The sequence below is a fragment of the Homalodisca vitripennis genome, chromosome 2 (genome assembly GCF_021130785.1).
Source record: "Homalodisca vitripennis isolate AUS2020 chromosome 2, UT_GWSS_2.1, whole genome shotgun sequence".
Classification (NCBI taxonomy): Eukaryota; Metazoa; Arthropoda; class Insecta; order Hemiptera; family Cicadellidae; genus Homalodisca; species Homalodisca vitripennis.
Genome location: NC_060208.1, coordinates 143,741,997 through 143,757,548, shown reverse-complemented (window position 1 = coordinate 143,757,548; position 15,552 = coordinate 143,741,997). Strand labels below are relative to the sequence as shown.

Sequence of the window (15,552 nt, the reverse complement as noted above, 5' to 3'; positions counted from 1 at the left end):
TCAGTTTGTTCAAAATTAGCATCTGGCGTTTATGTTTTAAGATCTTTAGCCAAATACTGCCCAAGTCAGGTTCTGATGGCGGCGTATTACGGCCTGATTTACCCACATCTTTCCTACGGAGTGATTTTGTGGGGAGCTTGTTCAAACAATCAAATTTTGAGAGTTTTCAGGCTTCAAAGAAAGCGATTAGAACAATCGCCAACATGAACTTCAGAGAGTCGTGTAGACCAGCTTTCAAAAAATTGCAGCTGTTGACCCTGCCACGTCTCTATATCTTGGAGGCAGTTTTATTCTGTAAGTCAAAATGTGCCCTGACTAGGGGCCGTGACGTGCATGAATATGAAACGAGAGGCAGAGACAACTACCGTACTGGGCGACACAGAACGGTGGTTTATGAACACCTGCCCTCGCAGGCAGGTGTCCGTTTCATCAACAGTTTGCCGGATTCCATGAAAAACGTACAAACGCCCAAGGCGTTAAAAACTCGTCTGAAGCGCTTTTTAGCGTCTAAAGCATTCCGGTTTTGCGTCGACGAGTTTTTGAATTATAGTTGGGAGACCTCCAATCTAGAAGACTAACACTGGCGTTGGCAGTGGAGAGAATTGGCGAGTAAGTGGTATGGATGAATGTAACGATTGTATGTCTGAATGTGGTATTGTGAACGAATGTAAAAATTATAGATTTATTCGGTATGACTTTTGCCACATAATTGTAATATTATCAACGGCAATAAAAGACTTGACTTTGACTTTGACTTATGTTTTTCTTAGCCTTTATTGTATAAAATTAATACCTGTATGCTACATGTTAAACAATTAATGAAGTTGTATATTTTATACTGTTTTCAATGGATGTTAATCTGTAGTTTATTTGGCTAATTTGAAATCAATTTACAATCTCTTTAAATTATCATAAAGAATATTTGATGCTGTAAATTCATAGTAGTTAAAACTTTTAAAAAGTACAAAAGGTTGCATTTATAATTTTATAAATATTAATTTTTATAAATAATACAATTTTGTAAATATATAATTTAATTTAAAATGGTTTCATTTATGGAGATAGAAAGTAGAAAAAGTAGAATAAAAGTAGAAGTAGAAAAAAAGTAAAATAGCACATGAAAGTAATTATAAAACAGACAGGTGACATTGTAATTGTACTATATAGTGTTATTGAGCTCTTAATTTTATTTTGTAGTCATAATATCCCATAACATTTTCAACAGTCAGTTAAAAGAAAAGAAATTCTAGTATTTTTCCTCTATGGTTAACTTATTTCCGGTTTGGGTGTATGTCTTGCTTCATCTTTCCGTTCCAAATCCAATATTCTGTGCTTTTTTTCTACTGCAAATGTGTGTTGCGTTCTCCATGTGTTCTGTCTGTACTGAGTATTGAAGATTGTTTACTAATTACGAAGGCCGGGGAGTTGAAGGCACATGTTTTTAATTTTAAGGTTAGGTGACGGTGTGTTTGAATACAGTTACTAGCTCGAGGCAAATCTCAAAAGTTTTATTTGTAGTCTATTGAATATTCTCAAATTAAGAATCAAAATGATGCTAATGTACTATTTGGGTCCCGATGGAAGGAGAGTATACACATTGAAGGTAAAACCAATTATTATTGTCTCTAGGTGTACTAACCTCTACTCATGTGGCAAAACACTAGTTACTTTAGCACTTGCTATCTTTTTTTTACTTGCTATACTCCAAGTGCTAACTATTTTATTACCAAAAATATTTTAGAAAAGTACCAGAGTAAATGGCTTAAGTAAAATAAAGGAAATCCAATGAAATGAAACTATAAACATAGGCCTTTAATAAGGAGCCTCTTAAAATCTGTATTTCATGGTTTGTATTGAATGTTTCGATTGTTTTTATAGAAGTATACAGTATAATTAGCAGCCACAAACAATCGAATCATGATTATCGAATGATATCATCAATCATCTATATTCATGACTAGACTTGCCATACGTCCCGGTTTTGCAAACTTGTCCCGGTGTCCCGCCCGGTTGCCTGCTTGTCCCGGTCACGTCAGAGGAGCCGAATGTTTAAAACAATTGAGCTAGGCCTAGTTGTAGTTTAGTCTAGAGGTTCACGACTACAGAACACTTTGTAGTGAAAATCTGCAAGTATTTTCACATTTACACTGTAAGGGTTACTCAACTCAAAGAATTCTGCGGATTTGCAGATATTGAATACATCAAATTAATACAACACGGAAATACTAGATTTCTCTCCCTTATGCCAGCAATTGAAAGGATGATTCAAAAGTTTTCTGCTTTGAAAAAGTACTTCATGTCTCAGGAAATTTGTCTATCTCTGATAAAGAACTTTGATAATGAGAGAGGTGAAATGTTCCTATGGTTTGTACATGGTCAGCTAGCATTGTTTAATAAAACTATTTTAGCCGAAAAAAACAAATCCAGTGCTATTGATGTTCCTTCAAAAGTTGAAGGAACATTCGCAAGAAAGAAAGGGGTCTAACTTCATCCCATATGGAGCAAAAACTGTCCTTAAAACACTTAAGGGTAAAGGCAATGTTGACTGTAACCAAATGACCTGTGATTTTAACGAATTTTACAGTAGGTCTATTTCTTACATTACACTTTGGGAAGATAGTTTTGGAGAAGCTCAAGATTTCGTCTGGGTCAATGAAAACAGCATTTCATGGGAAAACATTGAAAGAACTGCAGAAGTAATTAATAAAAGTACCAGAAAACTTGAGATAAACATCGACGAACTTTTTGACGAGGTTGTCCTTGCCAAGAGATTTTGGGCCTTAAAAGTAGAAGTATGGGAAAAAGAAGACGAAAAGAAACCAAGTGAAGAAAAATGGATGGAGCTGTTCCATTCCTTTAAACAGCAGAATATTTCAGTGCCAAATCTTGGACTTATAATTGAATATGTTTACTGTCTTCCTGGAACATCTGCTCCAGTTGAGAGAGTTTTCTCCATGATGAACATTGCCTGGAGTGATGATCGAGGATTAATGCACGAATCCACAGTTCGAAATTTAATGTTATGCAAAGTTAACTTTGCAGTTAGCTACACTGAATTTTATGAAAAAATAAAATACAAAAAGGACTTATTGAGAAAGATTTGCTCTAGTGAAAAATACGAATGGTATAAAAAATAAGCCTTGCTTTTACATTTTATAGCTGTCAATGTTTTTAAGGTATAGCCTGAAGTAAGCTTGTACTGTTTAATAGTTTCAATTTATTTAATGAATGAAAGCCGTGTAAAAATATAACCCAAACTGTATTTTGATTGTTATAAGATATAATCACTTTTATACTATTTAGAAATTAAATTAAATTCATACAATTATACACAAAGTTTTTTGGTTTTTATTTTTAATTTGACTTCATATTTATTCCCCCCCACGCATTTCGAACAGAGGCGTCCCGGTTGGCCGGTGAAAAATTATGGCAAGCCTATTCATGACCATCTAATAATAAAGAAAATAAGATGTTGGACCAAATAATGTCATTGATATTTCAAAGAACAATATACGGCTAATACGATAATACTGGTTTTTTATATCGAAATTGGCAAACGATATTATACTTAATCATAACCACGGATATAATCAATCGATACTATTAATTATTTTGAACAAATAACTTAAATAATCTATATCAACAGCTGTAAACACTTTCAAATAATACACGTAAGGTATTATTTCAATTTTATATATAAGTAATATTTGATTATTAAAAATGGCAGCCAATTTTAGAAAACTACACGACATTGCTTTGAAAGATGATAAGACATGTTTTACGTGGCTTTAACATGACTCGTACCGAAAAATCCATCATGTGAAATTTGTGGGGAAGAAACAACTGTAACTGTGAGAGGAGCAATTATGGCCTTCTTCAGTTTTCCTAATTTTGCTTATAATAATTTGTTTCATCACTGTAAATATTATTAAATCCATATTTTAATTTAAAACATATGATTGAATAAATGTGTCTGGCTCCTTGTGAAACAAAGAACATATGTACATCATTATTGATCTTACTGCAGTTAGTCAATAACCAAACAAACAACAAATTATTTTACTTTGAATTTATTTCCAAATATGATTTTACTTTGAATTAATTTTGAATTTTAATGGCGAAGTGAATTAAGTTTTAGCCTTTTAAATTTTAATTAGAAAAGCTATAATTTTATTTGTTGAAGAAATGTATTTCTTTCAAAACATATAGAATAACTTTATTTAAACGACTTTCGAGCAATGTAGTAGCCTACTTACGGGGTAAACGTGTGATAGCTTTTAACAAATGCTCGAATAGATTACTACCAATAATCATTACTTCTCGTCTATACATACATTCTGCAAGATGATCGGCAATGCAGTCACTTCTTAGAGCAGTTTTGGGTAGACTTTAATAAGCGGCCTACACTCGTTATTCAATTGTTATTATGGTAATTCTAAGCAATATATGGGTCAACCTCGATTTTTCTCATATTACAATATAATGTTCCAATAGTCAATTAGAAAAGGAAATGACTAGAATTTCTTGCCGGAAAGCAGTTATAGGGAGCAGGCAACCGCCAGACGGTCATATATTGCTTAGAGTTACCTATTAGTGATCAGGGGCACTGACGTGATCTGGGCTTCAAATTTGGAACTACTCGAGTTAATTTTTTTTTCTAAAAGAGCAAGCAGCGCGAAGCGCTGCGCAGCGGGCAGGCATCGTGCGTGATCCTTTTTTTATTAAAAATTTCTAATAAATTGTTATTACATATTACAATATAATGTAGGTAATATATGTAAAACAATTTTAAACACATAATTACATGCTGGAAAGCAAAGTAAACCAATATAATCCGCCCAATACAATATCTCCGTAAAAATCTAGTAAAGGAATCTGTGTCATTCCATTGGCCTGAATCAATTCAGTATATACGAAGATCACGCACGATGCTTGCCCGCTGCGCAGCGCTTCGCGCTGCTTGCTCTTTTAGAAATAAAAATTAACTCGAGTAGTTCCAAATTTGAAGCCCAGATCACGTCAGTGCCCCTGATCACTAATAGGTAATTCTCGCGGTTGCCTGCTCCCTATAACTGCTTTCCAGCAAGAAATTCTAGTCATTTCCTTTTCTAATTGACTATTGGAACATTATATTGTAATATGAGTTGCCTGCTCCCTATAACTGCTTTCCGGCAAGAAATTCTAGTCATTTCCTTTTCTAATTGACTATTGGAACATTATATTGTGATATGAGAAAAATCGAGGTTGACCCATATATTGCTTAGAATTACCGTTATTATAAAACGGTTTGATTGTTTTTATCCGTAGGAATAATTCGATATTAAAATTGATTTAACTTAGCATATGATTCGAACTTATTAGTTATAGTAATTTTAATGTAAACCATAAACAGTAAGAAGTAACTAAAATTTGTAAACATTGAAAATAGCGATGAATCAGAGGAAAATATGTGAGATATTTCTCACAAGTGACTGTTTAAGTGGCTTCAACATCTGGATTTGGCTCCTGGTAACTCATGGGGAGAATTCTATCCTCCATTTCACAAAAGCAGTTACTCATTGATATCAAGCTGAGCTAGTTGTAGTATTGCAAGGTTTCTTTGATATCTAAGTCTAGGCCATAGTTAGTTTTGTTGTTTTGTAATGTTATTGTTAAATTTCTGTTTTTAAAATTGTAATGTACAAGATTCTTCTTGTTATGGTTATTCATAACTCTTATTGTATGTGATTTTTACATATCGAAGTGGGATAGTATATCGAATTGTCCGATAACAGCAATCGAATAACGAGTGTAGGCCACTTATTTTTTAAGTCTCCCCGCAGGTTTTAAGGATTTATTTTTGGCTCAAATTAGATTCTATTTTCAGGATGTTTTAGAAGTTAGTGGATCGACAAAGTGTGTACTGTGGTTGGCTACAGTAAAATGGTCGTAACCTTTGGTTTTTAGGCCAAAATAGTCTTTTCATAAATTCGTAACAATCATTGTTCCTGGTTTTACATGTTTCACAATTAATGGGATAAGTGAATCGGCATTTTGTTTATTTTCTGGGCAAACTTCTAAACTGAATTTACCACCTCTTCTCTCCATTTTGGAAATGTCTACATTAGTGTTAGTTATTATATAGCAAACTCTTTGTCTTGCAACCATTTAAAAGAATGCTCAACGTTTAAAAATACATTTTTGGGCCAATATCTGCATGGTCAATGCCATTGTTCTAGTCTCAGTGTGTGAAAATTGTATATGTGATTGAATTCCAGGTCCCTTGAGAGATAATTTGAGATCAGCTCCTAAGACTGTCCTTAAAAATAATACAACATCTGGTATGTTGTAATCTATCATAGTTGTTTAGTTTGTAAAATTTGAATGTTTTCTGTTATAGACTGTGGCACCTGATGGTTCTCCAACCTTTTCTGCGCATCCAGGTCAGTGGTTCATAATGTAGTCTGTATTTTGTTGTGTAAATAATTATAAATTACATTGTTTTTTAATTTTTAACTAGGTGGCCTACTTAAATAAGAGAAATAAATATTCAAAAAGTTCATATTTTTGCACCATCAACCAAAAGAGTTATTTTATCTAAAGTAATTATAAATTTTACAGACAAAATGAATTTCGAAAAAGAGAAGACTAGAAGGGTTAGAGACATTAAGTTTTTACACTAGAAGGAGGGTTGACAATTTTGGATTGTTTAATTTTTAGTTTAGTTTGATTAGGAATAAGATTTTATTATCCATTATCTTACAAGAGAAATTTCCAGTTCCAATGAAAGTTCTCTAAGCAACCCTTTTACTTAGTTCTGAAGATTATTTGAATGAAGATATGAGTAGTGTAAAAGTAAAAGTCTCATCCAAGAGTTTACATTTAAATTTATGTGATCTGCCGCCGACCCTGTAGTTTGCCCAGTGGGAGACAAAAGAAGGGATCTTCGTTCTTGAGTTCGCGGCGAGGAAAGGTCGAACTTTAGAAATAAAACAGCGAAGTCGGAATAAAATCTTACTTGTTTAATTTCGAACGTTTGTGATTAGAGATTTAGATTAAGATAACAAAAGATTAAAACTAATTGAATTAAAAATTAACACATGATTGAAAATTTAGAATTTGGCTCTAGAACAATAGAATTAGAGAATTGTAGAAGAGAGAGAGCCGAATTATGATCTACCGCATCCCGAACCAATTTTACGACTCCCTGCTCTAAGATCGCCTCCAGTGATGCCCCTTCCCTTCTCTCTTGGCCCCCGACCAATCAGAGCACCAGTTCTTCCCTGGTGGTTATCCATCAGGTGCTGCCGCCAACGATTCACCCAGTAATTAACAAAACTACATGGTACTTTGGACGGCTCGAGGCCTGCGTTGAACACAGCTCTTCGCTGATGTCAGCGGATTCCTTACACGTGTCTGCGGCAACACCAGGTCGTTAGCTTTAGTTTAATGCACCTGCAGGCTGTGGAAAATTCCCTGTCCCCTTCCTCTGAAGTCGGCTCAGCGCCTATATTTCGCTATATTATTCCGGATGGCACTTAATGTGTACGGTGGCATTATTACACCTTGTGGAGGTCTTGACTTCCATTTCTAAATAGTGATTAGAAGTAGTCACTAAATTAATGTTATGTAAATTTTCGCAGAATTCTCAGTTTAGTATTAGTTTAAATTAATTTATTTGTTGAAGCTTTGGGGCGTGTTAACACCGAGGTGTCACACTCCCCCCACCCTTAGATCATGCTGCCCTCAGCATGGGGTACTCGTAGAGTACCGAGGAGCTCTCGGTGTGCCTCCATCCCAGCCAAACGTACAACCGCCACTCCGTATACATTTTTTTTTTTTTTTTTTTTGATATGCCACAGGTAGGTGCATGAAACTGATAAGGGTAAGAATTCAGAAAGGCTTCAGCATTACAGTTCATAATAAGGACAGAATTTTTACCACGAAATTTAAAGTTTTGGACGCTTGCTTGCGGCTTAGGCTTCCTCTCTTTACAACAATTTGTACATAACTTTCTCTTTCTCTTACTCACTATTACAACGGTCTCTCTCTTTACAAGATTTCTTATCCAACTACCTATCTGCATATGTATGGCTTAAACATAGAATACACCCAAGTTACAATATCAAAAACACACCCCGTTACGCAAAAAAAAAGAAAAAAAAAAACATGAACAATTCCAAAGCATCATCACTTATGCGTTAGCATCGCATCACTAATTTAATAAACTAATTCAGCAAAACAGTAGACAACAATTAAATATTTACTCTATAACCGCATGATAATCAGCTAACCAATATTATAATAAGTATTTAACGTAACAATACAGCGAACAGTACAAGGGAACTAATTAGTGCTCCTGAAACTACTCAAGTACATCACAGTTCAATGTACATCACACCATCTTAGACAAGATACATTTATCAAGCACTCCAGGGATAACTGTGTTTTTATTAGATTTAAATTTTGATAATGAAAGTCATTGTTTTGCGACATACCACATACTGCATCGTCCAATTAAGTTCAAAGTAATTATAGGTGGTAGTCTAATTCTGTGGTAAATTTCGAACGCTCTTCCCCAATCCTGGTTAAGCCTCGTGGGTTTTTCACTCGGAGCCGGTTTCCTCTGTCACCCCTGTCATAGATTATAGTGGAGTTATCCTGAGTTAGCTCACTTGTACGTCGATTAGAATACAAAACTATAAGATACTCGAAGTAAAACAGTTACACTGTTCGAACCCAATACAATAAAGCATACCAAAGCTGTTCCTACATCTTACGACAACAATTCGTAATAATAGCAATCTTAAAATAACAAAATTGACGATAAGTTGTAACTTGTTACATATAATTGGGACGGCATTCGTTAATTCTCATAGTAATTTTCAGATTATTCATCACGTTACAGGCTTACATAAAATTTCTATCAAGCTGCTAAGGCACCAACAACAATTACTGAACTCTATTCCTTAAGGGCCCTGTGAAAAGACTTAAAACTAGTTGGCTGGATAGCCCGTTACACTGTAAATGCGTGGGGGGACTCTGGAAGGCGGTTCACAAACCATCATTTAGTTTTATAGCATAACGTTGACGTTCTTCCGAACAGACAACGACAGGAGGACACTGTCCCCACACTCCTCAACTCCTCTCAAACTCACAAAAGAACATCAACACAGAAAAAAAAAAGAAACTACAACTACAATATTCCGCCCCCCACACTTGGTATTTAAGGGCATTTGTGGACCTGGGGGCACCCCATGGTTTTCACCTCGCTTACCCCTGGGGAGCAGGGAAGCTCACCGATACCTTCCTCCTACTGGCCTTTACATTCTACTGGTGCCTTAGAGCTTCTAACAAGTCTAACCCCATTTCAACTTACATGCGACACAAAAGTTCCTTAGCTAACAGTTACGTTCCCAACAAATAAAGAAGTAAAATAAACGTAAATAAATGCAATTCCTGCAGACCTGGTATGGGCACCTTTCCTGTCTTGCTAATGGGTCCTGAAAATCCCTTAGCAAGACACTCTTCATAGTGTTGTTACTGGTTATTTCACTTTAATTTAGAAGTTATTCGAGCTGTTTTCCGGGCATCCACAGTCCAGTTGGGGAGTTGAAAGGAAGGGGTATTTGGGGGTTGGGGGTGCCTTGGCATTACCTTCCCATGGGATACCAGTCTGGCTCGGCGTTCTAGATTCCTCTTAAGTTACTAATGCTACTTGTTTTAACAGATTGTTCAAATAATTATAGAAACCCTTGCCATTACCAGTCTGCATCACAACAACATACATAAATTACAAATTGGCGATACAAGAACTTAGAAAACATTTTTTTTTTTTTTTTTTAAGTATTAGGGGATCCCCAATCACTCTTCTGCCATGTTCCCACAACGGAAAGTCTAAAACCACTCGTTCATGTTCCGACACAGGTTGATTTACTGTTCCCATCGCGGTGCACACACGACGTATCGCTGAAGTCTGAAGTTTACATTCTTTTAACTAGTTTCACACTTACTTCAAGTGTCCAGGGCCCCACTCTTCATTTCTCGTCCGATTACCGTACGGTCAATTTAATGTCAGTCTTGGTGCGTGGGGTCGACATGCTCCCACTCTGGTCTTGGTCAGTCTCGTCCTGCTCGCGCCACCTCTCAGCATCCTCAGCATCTGGTCTGCTTGCAGTGCGTACAGTCGCTTCGAGGGGTCGGGAGATGCGACTCTGTCCGGGCGGCCTGCGAGCTTCGTCTGTTAACCCCCAGGGCGGCACGGAGCAGATCGGCAACTTGCAACCCTCCATCTCGCATGTTGGTGACGTTCTTGCAGTCTGTACCAACCCCACACCTGACACCAGATGTGATCTGCCGCCGACCTGTAGTTTGCCCAGTGGGAGACAAAAGAAGGGATCTTCGTTCTTGAGTTCGCGGCGAGGAAAGGTCGAACTTTAGAAATAAAACAGCGAAGTCGGAATAAAATCTTACTTGTTTAATTTCGAACGTTTGTGATTAGAGATTTAGATTAAGATAACAAAGATTAAAACTAATTGAATTAAAAATTAACACATGATTGAAAATTTAGAATTTGGCTCTAGAACAATAGAATTAAATATTGTAGAGAGAGGAGCCGAATTATGATCTACCGCATCCCGAACCAATTTTACGACTCCCTGCTCTAAGATCGCCTCCAGTGATGCCCCTTCCATTCTCTCTTGGCCCCCGACCAATCAGAGCTCCAGTTCTTCCCTGGTGGTTGTCCATCAGGTGCTGCCGCCAACGATTCACCCAGTAATTAACAAAACTACATGGTACTTTGGACGGCTCGAGGCCTGCGTTGAACACAGCTCTTCGCTGATGTCAGCGGATTCCTTTACACGTGTCTGCGGCAACACCAGGTCGTTAGCTTTAGTTTTAATGCACCTGCAGGCTGTGGAAAAATTCCCTGTCCCCTTCCTCTGAAGTCGGCTCAGCGCCTATATTTCGCTATATTATTCCGGATGGCACTTAATGTGTACAGTGGCATTATTACACCTTGTGGGAGGTCTTGACTTCCATTCTAAATAGTGATTTAGAAGTAGTCACTAAATTAATGTTATGTAAATTTTCGCAGAATTCTCAGTTTAGTATTAGTTTAAATTAATTTATTTGTTGAAGCTTTGGGGCGTTAACACCGAGGTGTCACATTTATTCACCACCGATTTTAAGTTAAGTAATGAGCTTTAAAGAGGAGATATCTTTACTTGTGGCATTTGCAGACTGTAAAAATATTAAGCTGTTAGTACTTAAACACTTATTTTATATTGGAATTTAAAATGTTTGGGACAGTTCAAACCTTAATACCAGCTCTGTTGAGTCAAGAAGAGGGAACATCAAGCAGGAAACTTATAGCAGAAAATGTTCGTACTCTGTAGAAGGAAAATAATTATAAAGTGTAAAAGGTGTATGCAACCTTAAATTATACACAAAGTTTCAGTTTTATACATGGAACCAGTAAAACCTTTATACACTTTCACAGTACTTTTCATCACTTCTCTGTATTATTGGCTTTATACACGGTATCTGCCCCTTTGTAGATATAATTAAAACCATACGTTTTTGAAAGTATTTTAAAAAAATTGTAAGACTGACTAAATTAAGTCTATATTTGTAGTAGTATTTAATGCTGACACACAGTATTTACAGAAACTATTTAAGTAAATAGAAGAATAATTTGTGAGCTACAATGACACAATATTATTTATAATACCTATAAGGTATAATAAAAAACCATTATACCTAGACCCAAAACACCTTAAGAATAAATGAGATCTGAAGTGGATTTAGTCCAAAACTGCCTACAGACGTACTCCTTTTCGATTTATTGGATGACTTGCTCAAATTTCATGAACCTCAATAGAGCTCTCAACCTCAGATGGTTTAAGCGGCCCATACACTAGCCGTGCAATGCACGCCGTGCAAGCACGACGTGCCAAAATTGGAAGAAACGTGCCAGTGTGTGGAGGTCTCCGTGCTAAGCACGCCGTGCATTGCATGGCACGATGGCAATCAAGATCGGTTTGATTTTCGACGTGCCGTGCCACCTGCCGCCGTGCCATCCTGCAAGTGTGTGGACCAGTCCCGCGCTACGTGCTGAGAGTGGAGTGTCTTTTGAGGTTATTTTTCGTTCTCTCGCGGCAAATACTCTCCTATATTTATCACGTCGACTGCTGACACAAAAATTTTTCGTGGCAACTAACCGTTGTTTCGCCGTTATAGCTTTTCTCAGATTAGTGTCTTGTCTTTCGATGCGTGGCCTAACCTTTTCAACACATAACTAAATGTTTCGTCATCCATTCGCAAGTAGATCCTGTAATCATTTTTATGATTTTCACGTAAGTCTGTCAGTAGTCTCATATCAGAATACATTTCTCTCTCTTTTAACCAATTTTTTCGTCCATAATTGTCTTCTTCTCTTCTTCACTTTGCTATCGTCATGAATCGCACCAATCAACAATACTGTTAACGCTTTATGTTTAGTAGTAAAATATAAGAGGCATAGTAGTAAAATATCACAGCACGACAATACTACACAATATCACAATACCACAACCAACTTCTAGCACGTCACGGGAGTGACTAAACTGTCAGTGTGTGGGGCACAAAGTGCCATGCCAAGCACGGCGTGCCAGTATAAAAAACTGCACGGCGTGCAATGCACGTCTAGTGTATGGGCCGCTTTAGGTCTCGAGAGTTGTACTAGTCATGGAAAAACTCATCTCCGAACCTCTATATATTTTAACAGAACCTTTAAAAAGGCATAACTGGACACTTATGTAGTTATGAAATCACATAAAATCTTTGATATCTCTCATGATATTTGGTGATGGCATGATTCTTTGTGCTAGTCCAGATCCCAAACCTTGAGTGGTTATAAAGAGAAATTCCAATGTCTGCACCAGTTCCTGTCTCACTATATTTGCTCTCAAGTCCATAAATTTTCAGTGTGGGTAAGATGCTCATCTGGGAGATTGATGTGTTCGCAGATACTTCTTTAGTTAGAAATGGCCGATAAGAAAAATCCTATTTTTTATTGTTAAAGCTGTGATGTATTCTGTTAAAATGTAGCTAGTCACCTTATCCATAAACTGAGGTCTCTAAGACAAAAGCTAATCACCAATGTCTTCCTAGCTAAGCCAACAAAAAGCAACAATGATATTTCTCTTTTATATATTAAAAAAAATAATTATATCATAAATAATTTAGAACTTGTGAATAAATAAGAACATACTTTGTTCAATATTAGTAATTGAATTATATGGTAATATCAAGGGACAAGAATAGTTTTTGTACTTGACTGATTAAGCTATAGAGTTATCTTAAACTAAAACCTTCTAGTATTAATGGATTTGGGAAAATTTAATTCACTTATCTATTCCCTTTTTGTCTTCAGGATTTCCATATATACACATCAATTTGTGTATCCAGTGAAAAGTAAAAAACAAAGGAATAATTAAAGGTTATTTTGTTAGAAAATAACTAGAAGATACACGTCAAGATGAGATGAGATATATACATTAATAATAATATTGACTTGATAGCATTTTTAATCAAAGACTGATGGCTGCGCCATTATCTAGTAATTACAAGATGCAATCAGTTCTATCAAAAGGATCAACAAAAACAATTTTTATAAATTCTAAAAAATTGTACAATACCTCTTTTTTTGTTTTGAATATAAACATTATGAAAAATTCAGTCACTGTGTGGGTGCAGTTTCTATCTTGAATGATGATATAGATATTAATCACATTTTACCGAGTAATAGAGATGATTTTCTGATTCTTGATCATTCAGAAAAAACAGTTGTAAGCAATGCTGTTTCATTTCTAGCAGGGTTGACAGTATGAGCTAAATTAATAATTGTACAAAAAGCTACAGTCAACAAAGGTGACAAACACTTTACTTTACGGTTTTGAACATCTTGCACATACAATGCACTTTAAACCTTTTCTTATATTGGTTACTGATTGACACTCAAACAATTAAAAGTAGTGATATGATTATTGTTGTATGTGCTTTAAAAATATTAATAAAGTTGGAGTCTTCAGACAAAATAATTTTTTTACTTGGTCAAAGTTTTCTAAATAAAAGATTATTTTTCCTTAATTTAGACATAGATTGGCATTTTCCATATTTGTTTACAACTGTAATAAGAAATGTATGTGTTTGCAGCACGGTTTTCACCCGAAGATAAATACTCCAGACAGAGGATTGCCATTAAGAAACGTTTTGGCTTACTACCCACACAGCAGAAAGAACCAGTTTACTAATTTAGTTATCAATGGATATGTGTATATAAGACTTATTAAAGTGGTTTTAAATTATAACCTGTCATGTTTTTTATAATTTCAGCAATAAATTTTGTATTTGACTGAAAGAATAACTTATTTATTTTAAACCTTAAGTAAAAAAATCTGAAGTAATACATCCCTCTATTTACCAGCTGTCCCAATAGTTGCATTCTCCCTCCTATTAATTTTTCAATATACATCAATATATATCAACCAATACATCACCTATATATTGGTGATGTATTGGAGGAGGCTGTGTACGACGACCCGTGAGAACGGAAACGTCTGACGATGACGACGACGACGACGACATCACCTATAACCTATACATCAACCAATATCCAGGGGGAATCATTATAAGACTAAAAACCATGGATTATTGGATTTATTAAAACTTTTAAAGAGTCCCAAGCCTTTATAGAGGAACAATGTGGGAGGGTAGGATTCATAAACCCCATTGAGTGACATCTGATTTTAAAAAGACTTGTAAAGAAAAACAGTACAACACACCACAAAATGGTAGCCTGTCAGTTTTAATTTTTAAAATGTGCTAAAAAAAATACTTTAGTCAACAACCGCGAAGTTGATTATTTAGTAATGTTGAAATAAATGATCTCAATAAAATTAAATTTTCACCTTAATCTTTTTAAAAATGAACTTAAAAAAAAAAACAAAAGTATTGATTTTGAGCGAATTAAAAGTTGTGAACAACTGTGAGGTTATTTTGTAATGTCAAAATAATGTTAAAATAAATAGGGTTAATAAACTTAACCTTAACATTTTGTTAACTCAAACACAAAATTATTGATTATTAGAATATGTTTTAAATTATAATATCAACAGGCCGCGATTGTACTGTATTGAGATAGAGACCTCTGATTTGTGGCTTTAATCTTGTTTTATAAGAGCCTTCAAAATGAGATGTTATTCTGTGGGGTGTACACCTAAATCTAACTATTTTAACGCACCCTTCAATCCACCATGTTAGGGTTGGGGGTTGAAGTTCTCATATATTCTAAAAACAATGATTTGTACAGTCCCAAACATATTGATTGATATATTTCTGTTTAAAAGTTAATAAGGAATGAGTCTTTTGGGAAAACTAATTTATATATATATATATATATATATATATATATATATATATATATATATATATATATATATATATAGGGGTGTATACACGTTATACATACTAGCTGTTTTATACTTACATCGATACATACATCGAGGCTTCACAAGTAATTTTCAAAAT

The 15,552-nt window shown here is 35.3% G+C and overlaps 1 protein-coding gene across 1 annotated transcript; it reads left to right on the top strand.

Annotated features, from left to right (window-relative positions):
• Positions 1-1,319: 1,319 nt before the first annotated feature.
• LOC124354829 (H/ACA ribonucleoprotein complex subunit NOP10-like) lies at positions 1,320-14,333 on the top strand. Its single transcript, XM_046805576.1, has 3 exons — positions 1,320-1,603; positions 6,380-6,422; positions 14,179-14,333. The coding sequence occupies exons 1-3, from the start codon at positions 1,550-1,552 to the stop codon at positions 14,274-14,276; spliced, it is 195 nt and encodes a 64-aa protein (XP_046661532.1). The 5' UTR covers positions 1,320-1,549; the 3' UTR covers positions 14,277-14,333.
• Positions 14,334-15,552: the final 1,219 nt, after the last annotated feature.